We start from the raw sequence: 21104 nt of genomic DNA, 5'->3' as shown, positions 1-21104 counted from the left end.
GAGTATGGTCGAATTTGTGCAGAAAGAATTTTACCAAAACCAATAACTTCAAAGGAAAATAATGTAATAAATGTACTAGCCTATCTTAATGTTCATCCAGAATCCTCAACTCGTGCCGCAGAGTATGAGGCATTTCACGAGCTAAAAACATGATGCTAAAAACTAATGATATGCAACCATACAAATTTAAGCTACTTTCTGCTCTTCATCCGGGTGACGCCGTGCAACATGTACAATTCTGTGAAACGATGTTAATACCAAGAAGATCCACAATTTTTGCAACATATTATATGGACAGACGAGTCAAAATTTACGAGAGAAGGTATTTTTAACAGACAAAATACTCATTTGTGGTCATCTGAAAATCCTCATGTTATCCGGGAAAGAAACTTTCAAAATAAATTTAGAGTAAATGTTTTTGTCTAATTAAAGATAACCTTTCTTACCATATCTACGAAGAAAATTTAAATGCCGACAGATATATTAATATTTTGCAAACAGTTGTGGCAGATTTTCTAGATGATATACCTTTAGACCAACTAAGGAAGTGTTGGTATCAATTAAACGGGGCCCCACCTCACTGTCACAATCAAATCGATCGACAGCTGACTGAAATGTTTAAAGATAGATGGATGAGACGCCTAGGACCGTGGAATTGGCCAGTGAGGTCTCCCGACCTCACTCCATTAGATTTTTATATTTGGGGAGTAATAAACCAAAAAGTTTATTCTGCATCCGTTGCTTCAAAAGGCGATTTGATTGGTCGAATACGAAGAGCGTTCCATGAGTTGCCTGCAGCTGAAATAGCAAAAGCGGTGACTGATGGTGTTATCTCTAGAATCCACAAGTGCTTAGCATTAAATTTCTAGCATCCTATATGCAATTAAGCCACTTTGAAAGTATAGATGGGAACCTTAGGGATCTAGCTATCCCCTCTATAAATATTCTGCTTTATCTTTCTTACTATAAAATACACATGGTTTGAAGCTAGTCACTGTTTCTCTAAATTAAATATCTAGAAAACGGTTAATTTTAGGAATAGGGAACCTTCATAAAAGTCTACCTAAAATAACACGTAGAATCCAAAATTGCAATAATATATAGGTTGTTCCATTTAAAATAAGAAAGTTGATAGCGATTTCCGGTATAACCGGAAGTGGTCCGTGGACGCCATTATTTTAGATAAGGGCATGCCCGAAAACCCGGTATCCCAAATTTTCAAAATTCAAATCGAAGTAGTCTCTGAAATAATTCTAATGGGCCGCCACCGTGAGACACCTTGTATATACGAGAATATATAATACACAGGAGATGCGGGTTCGAGAGTCTTTCCTATGATTGATTAGCCCAGTGAGGCCAAGTTTCAATTTCTTTTTGAAGTGCGGTTCCAGGACTCTCGGTGCCGTATAGTTGTCGAGCTCCTAAAATTTTATAGTCCTTCTCGAGATACCCCAACTCGACACCTTTACCAACTAGTTTTTTAAAAGCGGCGATTTGATTCTTCGGAGGTTTTTCAGAATTAAAAGTTCCCACGAACGCCACACCTATGCTTTTGTAGTTGTATCCGAAAGTGTGGGCGCCTTCGTATTTCCATCCTCGCCCTTCATAAACAGCGCCATCTCCGCCGACCAGAAAGCTGTAGCCTATATCCCACCACTGGTTGCTTTCCATGTGGAACTGCTGTATCTGGCGTACTTGGTATGTACACTGAGCTAAAGAGATGCAACTTTCAGTGGATGTATGGTGTATTATCACTAAGGGAACTGGCGTTTTCAGTAAATCTGCTTCGTGAGTGGGCGGCTGTGCCAGCCACTGCAGTCGGGAAACAATTCGGAATCTCTCGCTTATCGTTGAATTGAAACCTGAAATTATACAATTATATTTATCCTCTTATTTACAACGCAGCATAACATTCAATATGAGAATTAATGGTTACAAAATGATTAGTTGAATTATTCATCTGGTAACTACTCAACGTTACCAGATGAATTCATTACAGGTACGGAGAGTGTGTAGCTGAGACTGTGGGCGAATTACGTGGGATTTTCGGTAGAGCGAACGCCCCGAAGGAAACTACAGTGAAAAGAATAGTTGCCAAATTTGAACAAACACGTTCGGTTGCAGGTATGCGAAAGCGTGATATATAATTTTCTTAGAACGAGTCGAGTCGCAAGGACGTCTGTCTGGTATCCTCTTTCATATTTACTGGAGATGTCTACTCTTTAGTAACATGTAAAAACTTTACCAACTTTTTAATTAATAAAATCTTTTTTCTCAAATGAAATCCTGCTTCTTTTTTCGGGATACAACAGTATTTATACAATGCAGCTGAAGTTGCAGTTGAAATGCAAAAGAATACGTGGTATAATCAAAATCATAACAAGTTTGAATAATTACACAGCCCCACAAAAAAAGGATCGGATCTGGTATTCAGACTCATGTATTTAAATGTATTTTTTCCGCTGAATCCGAACCTGCCTTCAGATTTGGCCCAATGGGCCAAATCTGGTTTCCTGAAAATCTCGGAGATTATAGCGAAGAACAAGGCGAACGATTTCATCAGGATATGAAGGTTATAGAACAGCGATATCAAGGAAGATGGGATGAAAACATGATGGTCGATGTTTGTTGGTTGTTAAAAAGAGAAATGAAAAATAGAGGGACTAAACGAAAGCGTAACCCTTTGCATAGATCCTTTAAAGTAAAGAGAACACGTTATAGCAACAAAAATAAGAATTTGTAGGTATCGTTTTCTTTTGTTTAGAAAGTAGAGTATTCTACAAGTTTTATTGTATTCTCAGTCTTCTAGGCTGTTACCTCATCTCTCAGCACAAAAAGTAGATGGATGGGTTTTATAGGTGGTACAGGTGGATGGATAAATATGCATATTAATGCATGAACGACTGGATAGAAAGATGTATGAATTCATAAATGGGTGGGTGGATAAAAAGATGGATCCAGAACTCTGCAACACGAATTATGCCATGGAAATGGTATTTTGATCTATTTTCTGTTTTTGAATGAAATTGGACCAGCTTGTCTGACTCTATGATGATAAATTGGAATTAAACGAGTGAAAAATCATTCGTCTAGTGAGCTGGTAGAATAATTTGACTTTTTATAACTTTCGTCGGTCGTAAATGACGTTTTTTTGCTAATTTTGACCTGTTTTTTGAATTTTCCCAAAAACTCAGATACGACTCATACATCGGTCTGAATACCAGATCCAATCTTTTATTTTGTGGGGCTGTGTTATGGATTCTGATGTATGTAGCAATAGTATCAAGGAGAGAGTTCCTAAATGGAAAACAATTCGACAGATTTTAGAAAACTTGTCGCAAAAGCAACAGATACGAAAACGCGAAGAACTGGAGTGACGAAAATTTTGAGAATTCTGAAGAATTATTCTCTAATCTATCGAACCTTCATGATATATTCGATAAATTATTTTTGGTTCTTACAATTAGAAACACTTTCAATATTATAAGTTTCTTTTAATGAATTAAGACTACTTAACCCTCTTTTAATAAAATAAAATATCAATATTAAACTGGGTTAAAGCTTTCAAGATCTTTGAGTTACATAATAAATATGAAATTATAAAATCAATAATCAAGACGCTTGTAATAACTGACAGATTTGCAGCCATTTCTCTTGTGGGTTCTGTACGAGCCAAACGCGAAATTTCTTTAAACTGCGGATTTATCTTTTTAATTTAATTTAATTTTAGAAGTAAAACTGCAAGTTGACCATTAATGCGTAAAGTCGTTTTTATTCAATAAAATACTATATCTCCAATATATTATTTTTCCTGTGTTCCATTCTGTTTTATACGAATGGATGTGTTTCCTTTTAAAAGCTCCACTACACATAATAACTATTTTTTAATAATAACTTTCTACATATTACCAAATTCTCTCAAAAATTATAACGAGCGACGCAACGGCGACATTTTAAGAATGTAGATAGGGGATGGGCCATTTTCGTTATGCAATATAGGAGCTACCTATAAGAGATAGAGATACTGTTATAGCTCAAACCACTCTGTTGTTAAGTAATGGCTGTAGCTTGAACATATTTTGATATATTTTGAAATAAAAGTAAATGCTATATTTCTACTGTACCATTTTTATTTATTTGGAACCATCATGTCCACTATTGTACTATAATAATATCATAAGAGACTATGGCTTTGCAGGAAAAGATTTTTTAAATTATTTACTTTTTTTTGGTAAAATCAGAAATGTAATCATATTTCTTTTTTTTCTAAAATGTGAACAAAAAATGGTGCATACAAACGACACCTTTAAAGTAAAAAATTATAATAGCGCGGGCCCACAATCGATAGTTTTCGAGGTACAGCATGTTGAAATAAAAAAAATTGTCTTTTCTCAAATATCTCTGAATACGTTTGATGTCGAAGGACGACACTTAGGGTAATAATTTTTCTAATTAAACGTAAAAATCCACTGATTTCGGAAAACGTTTACAAGTGCGGGATATAGTGGAAGTTAGTTTCACTGAAATCCTGGGGAATTCGACGCCACTGACTGTTTTGAAAATTTTGTCACTACTTGTAGCTTCTTATGTTGTTTCTACGAAAAAATATACACATCATTTTGTTTTAATTTTTTTTTTTTCATTAAATTTCATTAAACCTGACATAACTTTACAACTAACCATTTAGCGAAAAAGTTTAAATGATTTTTATTTTAAATATTACCATTTTAAATATAAAATAATGAAGAAAAGTCCTAGAAACTAAGCATACCAAAAAGCAAATTTTCACTATTTTCTTACTTATCATGATTTGTTTGTATTTGATTGTATTTCTAGTAAAAAAATCCCATGAAATTGATTTGGGAAACGAGTGATTCTAGATCTATCTTACATTCTGTGGAGTATTTGGTAGCGTTAATGAAAATTAAAGAAAGTCATAAATCCAACACGGTTCGTTTTCCGAATAAAATGGAATGTAACTTTTTCCTGTACACATTACAAAAAATTACATGTAGTGATCGAATTTTCAAAATATCCAGTGGCTTCGTCTTTTTAGAGTTTTCAGTAAGAGTGATTTCCGGTGTTTCCGTCACTGATATACTTTTTATATTGTATAATCATTAACCTAAGTTTCGTAATTTTATATGAAACATCTTCAGTGATATTTTAGAAAAAATTATATATTTAAACACCCCAACATCCTGTATCTCGAATCATCGTTTTGCGGATATATGTTTACAAACATTTTTGGTTTAAAATCACTCAAACTTACGTACGTAAGCTATAAAAAAAGCACCTATTGCTACTGAAATGAATGTTGAAATACTGTGAATTAGCATGTCCAGCGACGGGCTAAGAAAATTACAAAAAAGGGATTACAAAAAATTAAAATTTCACGACTGAATTTGAAAAAATAAACTATTGATACATGTTTTTAAAGGTCAAAGAAAGCCTCTGTAAAAATATGACCCCCACTCAAAGCTATACCCTGTATATTCTTATAATGTAAATAGTGCAGTTATAAGATGGCAACGGTTGTGTCTCTTTTTGTTTGAATAGAATTACGTAAAAGAGAACTCGGCCTACAGCTAACCCTGTATCCCATCTCTACTCATGTACCTATCTATAAAGGGTGTTAATGATAAGTTTTGCCAAACTTTAATGGCATATTCTACCAATGAACATAATCAAGTTTTGCCCTATAAAAATTTTTGATATGACGGTTACCTACAGAAATACAGGGTGTTAAATATTTTTTCCTTTAACTTCACTGGCAAAAAATATTTAGTGATAAAATTTGGAGGATGAGGTTTTTTTAGTAAAGACATTTTTTCATGGATAACTATCCAAAATACACTCCAGTGGTTCAGTTATTGGGGGAGTAGGGGACCTTTTTGAAAAAAAATTATACGCCACTGGTTTTTTAAATAATTTTAAATGTTTTTAAAATGTACAATCAATTTGTGGCAATAAAGTATTCGTAAAATTTACTGGTCTTTAGATAATTGGGAAATCAAATAAGAAGATACTTAAGTACCTACGTTGCTATTTACCATTTTCTATTGATTGCTAAATGTGTAACAATAAATCAATTCCTAATAGAGAGATTTCAAAACACTGTACAACATTACAAGAAATGTTCAAAATGCTGTCCTTGGGATGCAATGCATGTTGCGCAGCGTCTCCGCATTGACCGTCTTACACGCCTCATAATTCCAGCCGTATTGTGTATGGTTGCGAAACCTTCTTCAATGCGCTGTCGAAGTACTTCTACATTGGGAACTCGAGTACGATATACCTATCATAGATTTGAGGTAGCCCCAAAAAAAGTAATTCAAGAGATTCAGATCGGGGGAACGAGCCAGCCAAGCAATGGGTCCCCCTCTACCAATCCAGTGATTAGGATACTATTTATTCAGCAACTGTCTAACGGTAAGGCTGTAATGATGTGGCGCCCCATCATGCATATACCACAATAATTGACGTAACCTCAATGGCACTTCTTCTAGAAGTGGTGGTAATTCTTCTTGTAGGAACCTTTGATAAGTTCTACCATCGAGGATTCTGGGCAAAAAGTAGGGACCAATCAAGTAATCGCCCACAATGCCTGCCCAAACATTCAGAGAAAACTGTTCTTGGCCCATTGGTTATTATGGCAATTCGAAATGGTTTCTCTTGTGAATTTCGCTTCATCGGTAAATAATATTAATAAGTGAAAATCGGGCCCTTCGCATTGTTGTAAAAGCCACTGACAAAATTCAATCCTCAGTTGATAGTCATTTTCATTTAATGCATGAACTCGCTGGACATGATATGGGCGTAATTGCTGCTCACGTAAGACGTACCAGATTGTAACATGTGGTACACCCAAATCTGTTGATATCTGTCTGGTACTGGTAGATGGGTTTTCATTCCAAAATTCTGTCTTCCAAATGAACTGTACGAACAAGTCTTTCTCTTCGACGTTTTGGTAGCGACAAACATGCAGTTTCACGAGCTCGACGGTGATCGCTTGAAAAAGTACTTCTTGTTGGACAACGTCGATTTGGAATAGTCTGTCTATATGTAAAATGTATATCTGCTAATTCAATATTTGTGTAACGAACCATAACTAGCAGAGAAACGCGACAAAAAGTGTGTGGCAGAACTTATCATTAACACCCTGGATATTATTTATTTACTATAACCAAGCAAAAAAGAAATAAAGATTACACATATAGTCCAGTTGGTAAAGGTTGATAACTCAGAAATAACTACACAGGCCTGCTTTAAATGACGAGTACAATAACAGGCTAATTTGCTGACAAAGTATTTTATCAGGAAAAACGTTATTAACAATTTAATCGTGGAAATTTTTTTTTTAGTAGTTTTCTTTAAATAACTCAGCGGGATGAATTTGTACGAAAAAATGCTTAGGACATGATTTTGTTCGTAATAGAAATAGCTACAAAATGGCGGTGGTCCGATTACGAAATTTGCAAAAACAAAGCCGTGAGATTGAAAAAACGGTACAAAACCTCAATTTTTTAAAGTTGCTGTAAAAATGTCAATTATAAACAAAAAGTGATAAAACTTTCGAAAAATATAGTTCAATATATATATAATAATGACACTAAAGCCGAAAATCAAGAGAGCAAAACTTTTTGTTCTATGAGGTATTATACATTCATCGGCATCTGAAACTCGAAACTCTGCCAAATTTGTTCGAAGCTTTGCTGACATTTGAAATTTGGTACACACATAGTGTAAATATGCAGAAACTAAAGGCAATTTGCAAAATTCAAGAATCTTAATTTTTGCAGTTTTGGTAAGGTTTTATACGTCACCCTAGTTTTATACGTCACCGTTTTTTAATTTTTGGACGTATATTTATGTATATTTATAAAATATTCTATTACGGTAGATTAGCCAACACAATTACCTACAATTTAAAAACAAAAATATTTTCATCGTTTAGATCCTAAGCTACTTAACATTTTGGGCCTGTTAGCCATACTCGTACATTATTCAACATATCAACATAAAACAAAAACGTACGTGTGGGGTAAACCTTTAACTTTAAGTAAACAATTGTTTAAATTTACTGTTGGATATTTCTAATAGTATACAAGCGCCGAAGAGCGGAACTCGCGCTCGAAAATGAAAGGTTAAAGGTTTACTCCATACGTACGATTTTGTTTTATGTTGATATGTTGAATAATGTACGACTACGGCTAACAGGCGCAAAATGTTAAGTAGCTTAGGATCTAAACGATGAAAATTATAATTTTTTTAATTGAGGGTAATTGTGCTGGTTAATCTACCGTGATGGAATATTTTATAAATATACATATATATTTTTCCAAAAATTAAAAAAAAAAACGGTAACGTATAAAACTAGGGTGACGTATAAAACCTTACTAAAGCAGCAAAGATAATTGAATTTTGCAAATTGCATTTGGTTTCTGCATATTTACACTATGTGTGTACCAAATTTCAAGTGTCAGCACAGCTTCGAACAAATTTGGTAAAGTTTCGAGTTTCAGATGCCGATGAATGTATAACACCTCATAGAACAAAAAGTTTTGCTCTCCTGATTTTCGGCTTTAGCGTCATTGTTGTATATATATTGAACTATAGTTTTCAAAAGTTTTATCACTTTTTGTTTATAATTGTCATTTTTACAGCAACTTTAAGAAATTGACGTTTTATAATGTTTTTTCAATCTCACGGCTTTGTTATTGCAAATTTCGTAATCGGACCACCGCCATTTTGTAGCTATTTTTATTACAAATAAAATCATTTCCTAAGCATTTTTTCGTACAAAGTCATCCCGCCGAGTTATTTAAAGAAAACTACTAAAAAAATTTTTTTTCACGATTAAATTGTTAATAACTTTTTTTCCTGATAAAATACTTTGTCAGCAAATTAGCCTGTTATTGTACTCATCATTTAAAGTAGGCCTGTGTAGTTATTTCCGAGTTATCAAGAAAATGTCACCAACAGTAACTTTTCGGCCTCTGCCAACTGGACTAATACAATAGTGACAATAGTCGCTTGTGATATTATAAGTATACGATAAAGCCACAGAAGCCACTCTGTTATAGGGCAGCATGCATTTTGTAGGACTGGTGTTATTCACAGGAAACTGCTTAACAATGGTAGTATAAAAAAGTAATGGATATAATAAATTGGTTAGAATTATCATAAATTATAAACCAAATTTTTACCAGTCAAACGCCCATCATAATGCAACCATTTAATTATTTCTTTATAGACATTACTCCCCGGACTTTCTGTACTCATAGTTTGATTGTGGGCGACAAGTATATATTCTTCCGTCAGTTTATTCTGCCTAAGTCCAACCTTTAACAAATATTGTGCCGCATCGATCATGGAATCAGTCAGGACATCGAAGCTATAACTTCCTATAAAAGCTATATCAATCGCATTGGGCATCTGATCTGATTGTACGTCCCAACCACTGCCGACGTATATGTTTCCATCTCCACCAATTAAAAAATTATACCTTATATCTGAAAGTCCGTTACTGATGCTTTTACTTTGAATAGACCGTACCTTTCCAACGCACACTTCAATCGAGAAGCATTGCCCTCCTCCAGTTTGCTTTATTATAACCACTTCTGCAGGTGATGTCATATTCGTAAGTTCGTAACTCAATCGAGGCATTAGATTCCAAAGCGTTTTATCAAATACTTGGTGCCTTTTTTTGTATTTATTATTGTAATAACTGTCATTGTTCTCAGCTGGGGTACAATTTTCACTGGACGCATTATTTGTGTAAAGCAGTATAAGAATGGTGATGCCCATCGTCAGCGACAGTAAAGACAATGAGATCGATACAAATACTGCCTTATTCATATTTTCTTTTTGTCTACTGAATTTTTTAAAGTTTTTTCCTTTGTCCTGATTTTCTCTGTTTCTGCTAATCTAGAAATAAATGAAAAAATTCAAAATTTACCAAAATACAGGGTGGTCCAGATTTTAATAGACAAACTTCGGGAAAGTACTAAACAACAAAAATTAACATCACTTTGCTCTATGGACATAGGTGCAGAAAGCCACCGTTTATGAGATACAAAAATAAAAAAATTTATTTTAAATATTTGGAAAATCGCTTCATCATATTTATCCATTTCCATCCATATTTGGTACAAACTTTTTTTCAAATATTTCTTCTAGTTCTGTATGCACATAGTCCAAATTCAAAAACCAGTGGCGGAGAAACAATGATATTGTTTCCTTATTTAAAGTAAAACTTTTATGCCACTGAATTAATTGGTAATATGAATACATTTTACAACGGTCTGAAACATTCCGGATGAAAAAACACACTTTTATTTTTGTCGAAAAGTGAATGGTTTACGAGTTATGTGACATATAATGATGCGGTTTTCCAGATATTTAAAATAATTATTTTATTTTTGTTAATTTCAACGCCCTGTATCTCATAAACGATAGCTTTCTGCGCCGATCTTCATTGAGCAAAGTGATGTTAATTTTTATTATTTAAAATTTTTCAGAAGTTTGTCTATTAAAATCTGGATCACACAAATTTGTTTTATTTTCCCGATTTCAACGCTTTGTTTACTTGAATAATATGTCTCATAACTCGTAAACCATTCACTTTTCCATAAAAATAAAAGAATGTTTTTTCATCCGGAATGTTTCAAACCATAATAATAATAACAATAATAATAATAATCTTTATTATTCCAACCGGAAGAAATCCAATTACAGAAGTAAGAAAATATAACAAAAGTACAATAATTTGTGATGAATGTACCTATAAGTAAAATTAATTTTTTAAGTTCAGAACAATCAATATTGTTATTTAAGAAGTTGTACAGAAATCGAATCAACATAATATTACGTCTGGTTTCCAGTGAATCAAAATTAAATCTGGTAAGCAATTGATTCTGGGAAAAACCTCTGGGAGGATAAGACCCATCTTGCAAATAAGATAAAAATTTTAGAAACTGTCTCTGAACTGATTCCAACCGCTGACCATGAACTTGATAAATTGGATACCATATCATCGAGCCATATTCCAGTTTAGATCTCACAAGAGCACAAAACAGGGTTTTGGAAGTGTTTGTACTGGAAAAATCCCGGCAGTTACGATAAATAAAGCCATACGATTTAAAGGCACCAGAAACAATACTATTGATACGATCAATAAAAGTAAGTTTACTGTCAAAGTATATACCCAAATCCTTGAATACTTCTATTCTACCAACAATACTATCACCAATGGAGTAGTTATAAATGGGAAAGTTAGTGTTGCGAGTGTAAGTCATTACATGGCATTTAGATATTGTATTAAGTTTCAGACGATTTATTTCACACCATGAAGTCATTTGATTGATACATTCTTGAAGGCGAATATAAGCTGAAAGAGATTTGATTTCAGAATATGGTTTAAAATCATCCGCAAATAACAAATGTTCACAAGTGATAACATCTGGAAGATCGTTAATAAAAAATAAAAATAATATGGGACCCAAATTTGAGCCTTGAGGAACGCCTGATGTTGGAGAAAATGATTCTGAGGTGAATTTTTGATACCTAACCATAAAATATCTATCATTTAAGTAAGAAGCAAACAGTTTAATCAGGGCCTCGGAAAATCCAAAACTTCCCAGTTTGACGAGGAGTATATTGTGGTCTATCTGATCAAAAGCTTTTTGGAAGTCACTGTAGACAACGTCCACCTATCCTCTATTATCCAAAACCTCAGAAAAGTATTGAGTTAAAACAGCTAAATTAGATGTTGTAGACTTCTTTTGCATAAAACCATGTTGCCGTGGCGAAATAAGCTGCCTAGCGAAAGAGTACAGTTTACCATACAGTAAAGTTTCAAATACCTTAGAGAAATTGCTCAATAAAGAAATGCCTCTATAATTGGATACGTCACTGTGATTTCCCTTTTTCGGTATAGGACAAATGTAAGTTTTTTTCCTTGTCTCCTTTGAACGAAGTTCCAAAATTTTTTGGAATTGGAATTAATAATGCTCTCTCTGATTAATTAATGAAATTTCTATACGCTTCGTTAATTAAACGCTTAGATTTGGAGCGATGAAATTTAAATAAATTGAGAAGATCGACTGTTTTGCGTTTTTTGTATCTAGTATATGCAGCTGCTTTTGCTCGAATGGATCTAATAACTTCCCCTGTGAACCAAGGAGGATAATGATATCGATGATAATGGGTTGAGGACGTATACCTTGGCACAGCAATATCAAAGAGGCTGTATAATCTGTCATAAAATAATGCACAGATATTTTCAACATTATCCACATTCAATATAAGTGACCAATTCGTTTTGTAAATAAGTTCATACAAAAGAGGAAAGTTTGCTTTTTTAAAATTATACGAAGTACTGGAAAAGTTCATGGGAAATTGATTATGTGGATGCAACAGTCTAGCGGTTATATCTAACGTAACCAGAAGCAATGGACATTCAGATCTATCTATAATGCAACTAAAGTTAGAATCAACAAGATCCAATATATGATTATGACTATTGTTAACTATGTTATACCGCAATAAACCATGGAATTCTTTAAAATTATTAATTCTCACACAATTTCTATCATACCGATCTAAGGAATAATTTGGTGAATTGAAGTCGCCTACGAATAATAATGTCTCTTAGACATGGTAAGGAGTCAAGAGCCTCGAAAAATAAATCAAAGTCTTGCGTGGAGGTATGTGGTGGTATATACAAAACAAACAATAATAATTTGGGATTATTGCAGTTTCCAATCTTCACACCAACGACATCAATATCAGGAACAATATTAAAAACGTGGGATAAATCAATTTTGGTACAATTAAAGCTATCTTTAATAGCGATTAGGACACCACCTCCTCTTGATAAACCTGTAGACTCCCTAGAAAGACAATGTAATTATCAGGTGAAAGTTCACTGCTATTAATGTCCAAATTTAACTATGTTTCCGTTATAGCCACAAAGTCAAAGTCGCTCTCAGCTAAACCATTGTAAAAGTCAATAATCTTAGATCGCAAGCCACTCACCTTTTGGTAAAACAACGTGGGTCTGTAATTAGGTAGCGAAATCAGTTTAAATTATGAGAAACGATTTTAGGGGTACGATTAAAATAACGAATCATTATATTTGGTTCGCCGTTGTTCCTACGAATTTCTAATTCGTTTTTAAGTTGCTTGTAGTATTCGACTTGACGAGGAGTTCTGTCTGCCGAAATGAAGATATTTCTATAATTTACCGAAGTACGCAGATTCCTAGACTTCTTAATAAAATTCAATACTTCCCTTTCGTCACGAAGTGATCTTAATAGGTCTGCTGCCATCCTAGGTATGACGGCCTAGACGTTGAAACTTTAATGAATCGCCCACATAACCAGGCACAACAGCTTGTAATACTTTTAAAGCAAGTGAAGAATCATGTTCAATTTCTTTCCGATTATCGTCTAAACGAGACTCAACCGCACCAAAGATAATTAAATTTTGTTTTCTTTTTTGACGTTCCATAACTTCATTTACAGCCTCTTCAAAATCATATGGGGCACTTAACTCTTGATTAGTAGCCATGGTACTCCTTAACGTATTTAACTGTGCCTCAAAATCAGCCTTTAAACTATCTAAGCGCGCGGTAAACTCATTTTGCAAAGTTGAAATAAGGTTTTTAATATCCTTAAATTGTGAAAGGTTAACACTACATGTATTACAGACAACTTTAACAGCCTTTGACTTAGATCTAGTGAGTAGTGAGCTTAACATCACTCACTGATAACCCAACACATCTTAAATGTAAAGGTCCCTGGCAAGCATCGCAGTGAATGACCGAAGAAGTATTAGATTTTATATCAGTATTACAATTTAAACAAGAAGACATTACAAACAATTAAATAAGTAATAGCAAATCAATATATAATTAAAAATATGTAGTTATGTATTAATACAGGGATACCAAGTTTCCGCACCTAGGGGCCGATCAAGGTGACTAACAATCAGGCAAACAAGGTAGGCCACGGAAGGACAAAAAGTGTAAGAAGTGTAAACAGAGGAGTATAAATATGTTAAATCCCGTACTAGCAAAAACTATACGGTAAAATAGTGGAATTCCTACACATTCCCTACAGAGGCAACAAAAGACAGCGAATTAGTCCAATACAATTGAATGAGCAAAGAAACACTCGTGTTTAATTGAACTCAAGGATTTATCAATCAGTACAGTTGACAACATTATTAAATAAAACTTACAAGTGGCAAAATAACTGGCAAATCGTAGAGAGCCAACGAACAACGCGTATACACGGACACACACCACGGCGATGATGATGATTATAAAATGTATTCATATTACCAATTAATTCAGTGGCGTAGAAGTTTTACTTTATATAAGAAAACGGCATCCTTGTTTCTCCGCCCCTGGTATTTGAATTTGGACTGTGTGTATACAAAACTAGGGGAAATATTTGAAAAAAAATGTGTACCAAATTTGGATACATTTGATAAAGCCGTTTTCCAGATATTTAAAAAAATTGTCTTATATTTGTTAATTTCAACGCCCTGTATCTCATAAACGGTGGCTTTCTGCGCCTATGTTCATAGAGCAAAGTGATGTTAATATTTGTTGTTTAATAGTTTCCCGAAGTTTGTCTATTAAAATCTGGACCACCCTGTATATAAGATTTACACGTTATACAAATATTTATTTTATTTTTAATCTTAGTACTTTCCCTGTAAATTTGGGATCAATAAAAAAAATGGACATTATTATCTGATAATTTATTAAAATAGAAGCATAGAAAATCCATATCTTTATTGATTTTACACAGCGAGCTATAGAAGGAGGAAAAATTTAGGTACAAAGTACTGAAAAAAAATCAAATATGGTTGGGTAGTTTTATTTTAAGTACTACTGAAATACTCGTATAAGGCAAACGTACTCAAAATTATTTTTTATTAATTTTTCTGCTTTTATCCAAAATAAAACTTTTCAGTTACTTTTTCATTAAAGTTTGGTATCTCTGGCACCATTAATTTTTCAGTAGTTAGCATTGTAAGTCCTGTTAGTCTATCTTTACAATCTTTTAAAAAAACACACAAGAAACAATGCGTAGGTAACAAAATTTTAGACCGCACATGAACAGATACGGCAGACTAAACAGAGCCCAAACTGCATAGTAATAATGCACTACTCCCCACTCCATCTTGCACGGCTGCCCGACGCTAACCATGGCCACCGCTGTAAACACTACAGATTTAGGAGCGAGCTACGAGGAGCGCACGTATTCCTTTTTAATGTGTTTAATAAGACTAATCTATTTAATTACCTAGATAACGTTGTAAACTAAATTTTAAATTAAATTTTTTAACTATGAAAATTTCTAAAGGCGCTCAGAACTTCCCCGCACCAGCCGCCCATGGATTCTACCCATTAAAATAATAGTGCAACTTCAATATTAATGGAGCTACGTCATCACAAAGTTATATTTTTAAATTAATGTTCTGCTATAACTTTTTAAAACTTGCTATAGGTACTGGTTTCAACGTAGTTTTTCACAAACTTTCCAAATATGTAATAATATACAGGGTGATTCATTAATAATGGGACAGAGCTTAAGGGCATGTTGCTGACCTCAAAATAGAGCGATTAAGCCAAATATGCCTTATCCGAATGTTGCTCCTTTTCGATCTACAGGGTGTTTCTCCTAATCTGTCGTACAACGTCTTGAAAAGCTTGTGGTTAGGTTGTCTGTTATTCGGATATAACTCCAAGTACCTCGCTGCATGACGACCACAATAATTTTCTTGGACATACATACATACCATGTTTCTCATTTCAACAAACGAATAATCATTATGACGCGGCATTTTAATGAAAAAAATCACAAACGAAGAAGAACTAAACTGTCTAGTATTTATAAGTTGCTTAGAATTGACATAAATAATACATGACATTTCATTGACAGCGGCCTACTTCATTTAAGTCATCTTATTTAAAGGCGTACGTTTAAACAAATAGCTTTGTAAAGAAATAGTAAATCGTTCTTATTTCGAAGACGGTTAAGTTTATCGATTTTTAACAGGTATATCTTTTTTATTTAGAATTGAACGTAGTTTAATAATTTCTTATTGGAAATTCAGATTTTTGAAGGACAAAAAAGTTTGACATATGTTTACTCCGACGGAACACTACAACTAGCGCATCCTAGATGTGATTGCAAAATAGTTACCATTTCCGTAATTACCACCTCAGAAAACATAGGTGTACAAACTTTCAAGACAATCCGTTCAAAGATGCTCAAGATATTTAAAAAAATCGAAAATATTTTTTCAACTTTAACACCCTGTAGATCGAAAAGGAGCAACATTCGGATAAGGCATATTTGGCTTAATCGCTTTATTTTGAGGTCAGCAACATGCCCTTAAGCTCTGTCCCATTATTAATGAATCACCCTGTATATGCTCGTGTGTCGTATATTTCATTTTGCAACTAAGGCTAAAAGTTAAAAAAAATTCCAGGTTGCAAATTTGAAATTTAAAAAAAAATGATAGATTTCAATGTATTATTATGAAATCTACCATGAAAAAAATCAGTGCGATTGTGGAAGATGCTCGGGATCGTCTAGACCAATAATTAGTTAATTTGTTTATAAGGCTTAACTTGTAAACTATTCAACTTACCGATTCCAGATTTCGTGTGAGTTATTAGACAGTGATAAGAAATGAGAGGAAGAAATGTCAAAACGTTCTGGTTATAATAACGCAGTTTATAACTGTTTAATTCAAAAGTCATAAATAAATTTCTTCTGTTTGTAACTTTTGATCTAATCAATATTTTTTGACGCTCGAGGGATAGTTGTGTAGGTCTTTTGAAGACGAAAAGAAAAAGTATTTTACTGTTTTCTCGTGGAAATGAACGGAAAAAGTTATAAGTGAAAAACGTGAATTTACGTAAAAATTATACAATTAACCACCCTGTAAACAATCTTCCCCCCATTTTTATGACTGTGGAAACTTACATGTTATTGTATATAGTATTTAGCATCTAAAGTGATAAATTGAGCTTGTCGAAACAAAAAGTCGCGTTCAACTCTATATTTCCTGGCCTAATAAACGTTTTGGGATTTGGACAAGCAGAAATTCAATGACAGCTGTTAGTGAAACTATATTAATGGGATATTTCCAAGAAGTGTTGTGTATTTACATTTTATCACTTTAAAGAGATATTTATAATTTTTGATAATTTATATTTTTTATATATCTTTTAGTCAGAATCATTCAGCCCTAAACAAAAGATATTCAATGTTGAAGACCACATTATTAGTGCGCAGAAAAGTAAATATAGGAAAATCTTATCGATTAAAGCATTAATTGTAGTAAATATCGATATCGAAGGATATATTCCAAAAAAATCTAAGATATTGACAAGAGAAGATATTTTGAAATTTATTAGAGAAGCATTATGTTATATATATATATATATATATATTTTGGAAAAATGGGTGTTTTGGAGGACTAAGAAGAGATGAGTTGGTACAGCTCTCGATAGATGATGTACATGACAAAGGAATCGTTGTTATAGTAAAAGTTAACGATACAAAAACTGTAGTACCAAAATCTTTTACTTGTAGAAGGAAATGAAATGCACGCTCTCCAATTGTATCGACAGTATATATCTTTGCGACCTAAAGAAATTAAAGAACGGCGTTTTTTTCTGACATCCGGAATGGTCGATGTACTGCGTAACTAGTAGGCAAAAATACCTTCGGTAGCATACCATCCAGGATTGCAAAATATCTCGTCTATGCTAAAATGAACATGTTTGCATCGTACATCGGCAACTCTTCTCGTAGATACAGGTGCAGGTATGATATCATTGAAAAGACATGGAAAATGGAAGAGTGATACTGTAGCATTAGGATATGTAGAAGATACCATAAAGTCCAAGAACAAAATATCTTCGTTAATAGCAAGTCGAAAGAACTACTGATGACAATTTTTCTGAATTGATTGTGATGGAAAATGAACAACATTTATTCGATGGCAAAGAAGATAGTTTTTGTGGTGTTACTGTTAAAGGTTCCTTCTCAAATTGTGCTCTCGTTTTTAAAGACGGTTTTAAATAATTTTTGTTATTAATTTAAAGCAAATTATATCAAATTATATAATTATATATCAAATATTAATGTTAATAAACTTTGTACTTTTCTTTGTCTACTTCATTTATTCAAGGCACATTTACTATTCTACCCTTGCAGAAAAGAAGGGTACAAAGTAGGGCCAAAATGCGCGCGATAATATTTAGATCCGCTTATTTCGCCTTAGTGATATGACGTTGTTTTCCTATTCTGTTTCCAATAATAAACAAGCTATATCGCTTAAGAGAAAAATGAAATACATTTCGGCAAAATTATACACTTTTTATAAATTTAGTTGATAATTAGTAAGGTTATCATATTTTGTTGTTTCTTTATTATCAAAGTTTATATTTTAAATATTTGCGTTTGTATTTGTTAGTACATATAACAAATGAGGTTATTTTAAAAATTAACAAGAGCAAGGTTTCCATGAGGCTCTTTGGGGATTTAGTTTGTTTAAAGGATTTAATAGGACATTCGAATATATATTTTAGGACTTTGGGAGAATTTTTATACTGACTAAAGAATAGATTAAATGAAAAAATGTGTCTCCTGTTTTAAGCAAAATCGGAGCATAGTTGGTTTTATTTAGTTCGGTTTTTTCTAAGATTTTGTTAGTGATGTAAAAAAAATAATTCCATGAAAAGTGAAATTTGTATATTAAGTACTTCAATAAATCAAATTTCAATTAAAGTAACAAAATAATGAAATAGTTCCATATTACTATCAAAAACAAATAAAAAAGAATATTAATTAAACGAAACTGGTCGATTCCATAAAATTTATAAAACTATCAGATACTAAAAATAAATCTATCAGATAGATTTTTCCTGAAATATATTTTATTTTAATAGGTAAAGTAAATAATAGCAATATACAAAAAAGGATTGTATTAGTTACATATATCTTCTAAAAGTAGAAGCCGAGTAGTAATGTGAAATACTGCAAGCAGAAAGTTTCAAAAAATTATTTATGTGAATTAAATTAAGTAGCGTTCCTCTAGCTGAGTTATAATCCAGTCGGTGGTAATTTTTCACCAAACGCACAAGTAATTAGCAATATGGCCGATTTTTTACAAGTTCTTCAGAGTGTGCAAATTAACATAAAAAAAGTTCACTGGGATATCAATATCCCAAAATCCAAAAAAATGTTTAAAAACATTTTGATTTTCGAAATATTTTGGACTGTCTGCACAAGGAGATTGTATTGGTATGAATAACTTGAAAACGGCGTATCTTAGGGAAAAAATTAAAGTTACCTTTTTTACGTATTTTGTGCAGTAGAATATAAATCCGTTACAATAACTTGTAAAAAATGCAGTGGTTTTATAAAAAAGGAGATGACCCGTGCCCAGTTGTACACCATTGGTTGTACCTTTAGAGCTCATATCTTAGGGAACGTAAGGCCTACTGTTATAAATTATCTATACCAAATTTTATTGAGATCGGGTAATAGATTCCGGAGATATAAACAAAGTTATCTTTTTTGTTGCAAAAAACTTCCTGTATAAGGTGGTATATTTTATTTTACTCCATCTTCATCCCAGTCGAAATATTAAAGAATTTCAAAAATCAAAATATTTTTCAAAATTTTTTTGGGCTTTGGGAAATCGATACACCAATGAACTTTTCCTTACATTAATCTGCCATTTTGCTAGTTACTTGTTTCTGTGACCCCCATCGACTGGACTAATATATATATTTAAAAATAAGAAAGTTAATTACTAATAATTTGCTTTTCCTATAAAACAATATTTACGAACATAAAATTCTCACTAAATATCTAAAATAAACCTCACCTCTTGCAGTGTCGTACGTATTATTTTTTCTGCCTACAGGTTTTTGTTGCGTTTTCATTTTATAAAAGGCACATCCTTAATGTATCAAAATGAAAGGATTTGATTAAACTCTACGAAATTACTATCTTAGAGGGAGAAAAGGCAAACAATATTTGTTTTTCTTAAAAACGCCAAAATGCTTCTGCTATGTTCATATTCTGATATATTTTTAATTAAATTCATATCCATTATAAATATCAAAAAAATTATATTTGTATTGCTTCTTTTTAATATGAATGAATTGACTTACAATGATGCTTATATTGTACTTATGATTTTTAATTCTTTTTAACTTTATGTAAGTCGTAATTATTCATTTAAGAGTTCTTGAGCAGATTTGATTATTAAATTCGAGAAGTGAAAGGTTTAGTTTCTCTCGTTCCGTGGCCCATCGGAAAAAAAGATAAATATTGAACAGAAAAATTTCGTCACTATAAAAAACACTTGTATCATAGATAATAACAAATATGTATAATTAAATATCTAAAATAACTAAATATGGTGCTGATGAATAATAGTTCTTTAATTGACTTATTAGCTTATTACATTCACTCTCTCACAAGCTTTACAAATGTACCTCTTCAATAAATTGTTTAAATCCTGTTTTAATTAATATTAATTACCTTATTAGATAGGAGCCGTTGAGTCAAGAGTTAGAATATGCCTAACAGTTCTCTTCTCTCCACTGGATACACTACACCGCACTATTATACAATAAAAGCAACAGTTTCAACGTCGATATTTTGCATTAAGAGACTGGGGATTCCTTGACTGTTACAGACCTGTCGTTTATCAGAAAATGACGTAATCGTTGTATTCAGAAAACACAACGGGAACTGTAGATAATATTATGTTAAACAACTATAAAACTTAGTTATATATTATATTAATTTGATTCATATTAACAATTATTAGTGATGGGGAATTCATTTTAAATGTTTTAAGAGAGATAGAGTTTTGCAATTTGAAACATCAACATTTAAAATCATTTTTTTGTAATAGTACACTCATAGAAATTTGTAAACACGGAAAAAATAATTAAACATACACGGAAGCAGGTAATACGCCATCAGGTGCGATAGGAGAAACTTCGTAAATATGCTTGTATATAATATATGACAACCAGTATCCCA

The 21104-nt window shown here is 32.6% G+C and overlaps 1 protein-coding gene across 1 annotated transcript; it reads right to left on the bottom strand.

The window, feature by feature from the left end:
• Nucleotides 1-1216: 1216 nt before the first annotated feature.
• On the bottom strand, nucleotides 1217-20710 carry LOC108913118 (peptidoglycan-recognition protein LF-like). The gene is made up of 3 exons (XM_018718596.1): nucleotides 20595-20710; nucleotides 9210-9930; nucleotides 1217-1862 (listed from the first exon to the last, which is right to left on the bottom strand). Exons 2-3 carry the CDS (start codon nucleotides 9859-9861, stop codon nucleotides 1333-1335), a joined length of 1182 nt encoding a protein of 393 aa, XP_018574112.1. The 5' UTR covers nucleotides 9862-9930; nucleotides 20595-20710; the 3' UTR covers nucleotides 1217-1332.
• Nucleotides 20711-21104: the final 394 nt, after the last annotated feature.

This window comes from Anoplophora glabripennis, unplaced genomic scaffold (genome assembly GCF_000390285.2).
Source record: "Anoplophora glabripennis isolate ALB-LARVAE unplaced genomic scaffold, Agla_2.0 scaffold663, whole genome shotgun sequence".
NCBI lineage: Eukaryota > Metazoa > Arthropoda > Insecta > Coleoptera > Cerambycidae > Anoplophora > Anoplophora glabripennis.
This window is presented reverse-complemented; position numbering and strand designations above follow the sequence as displayed.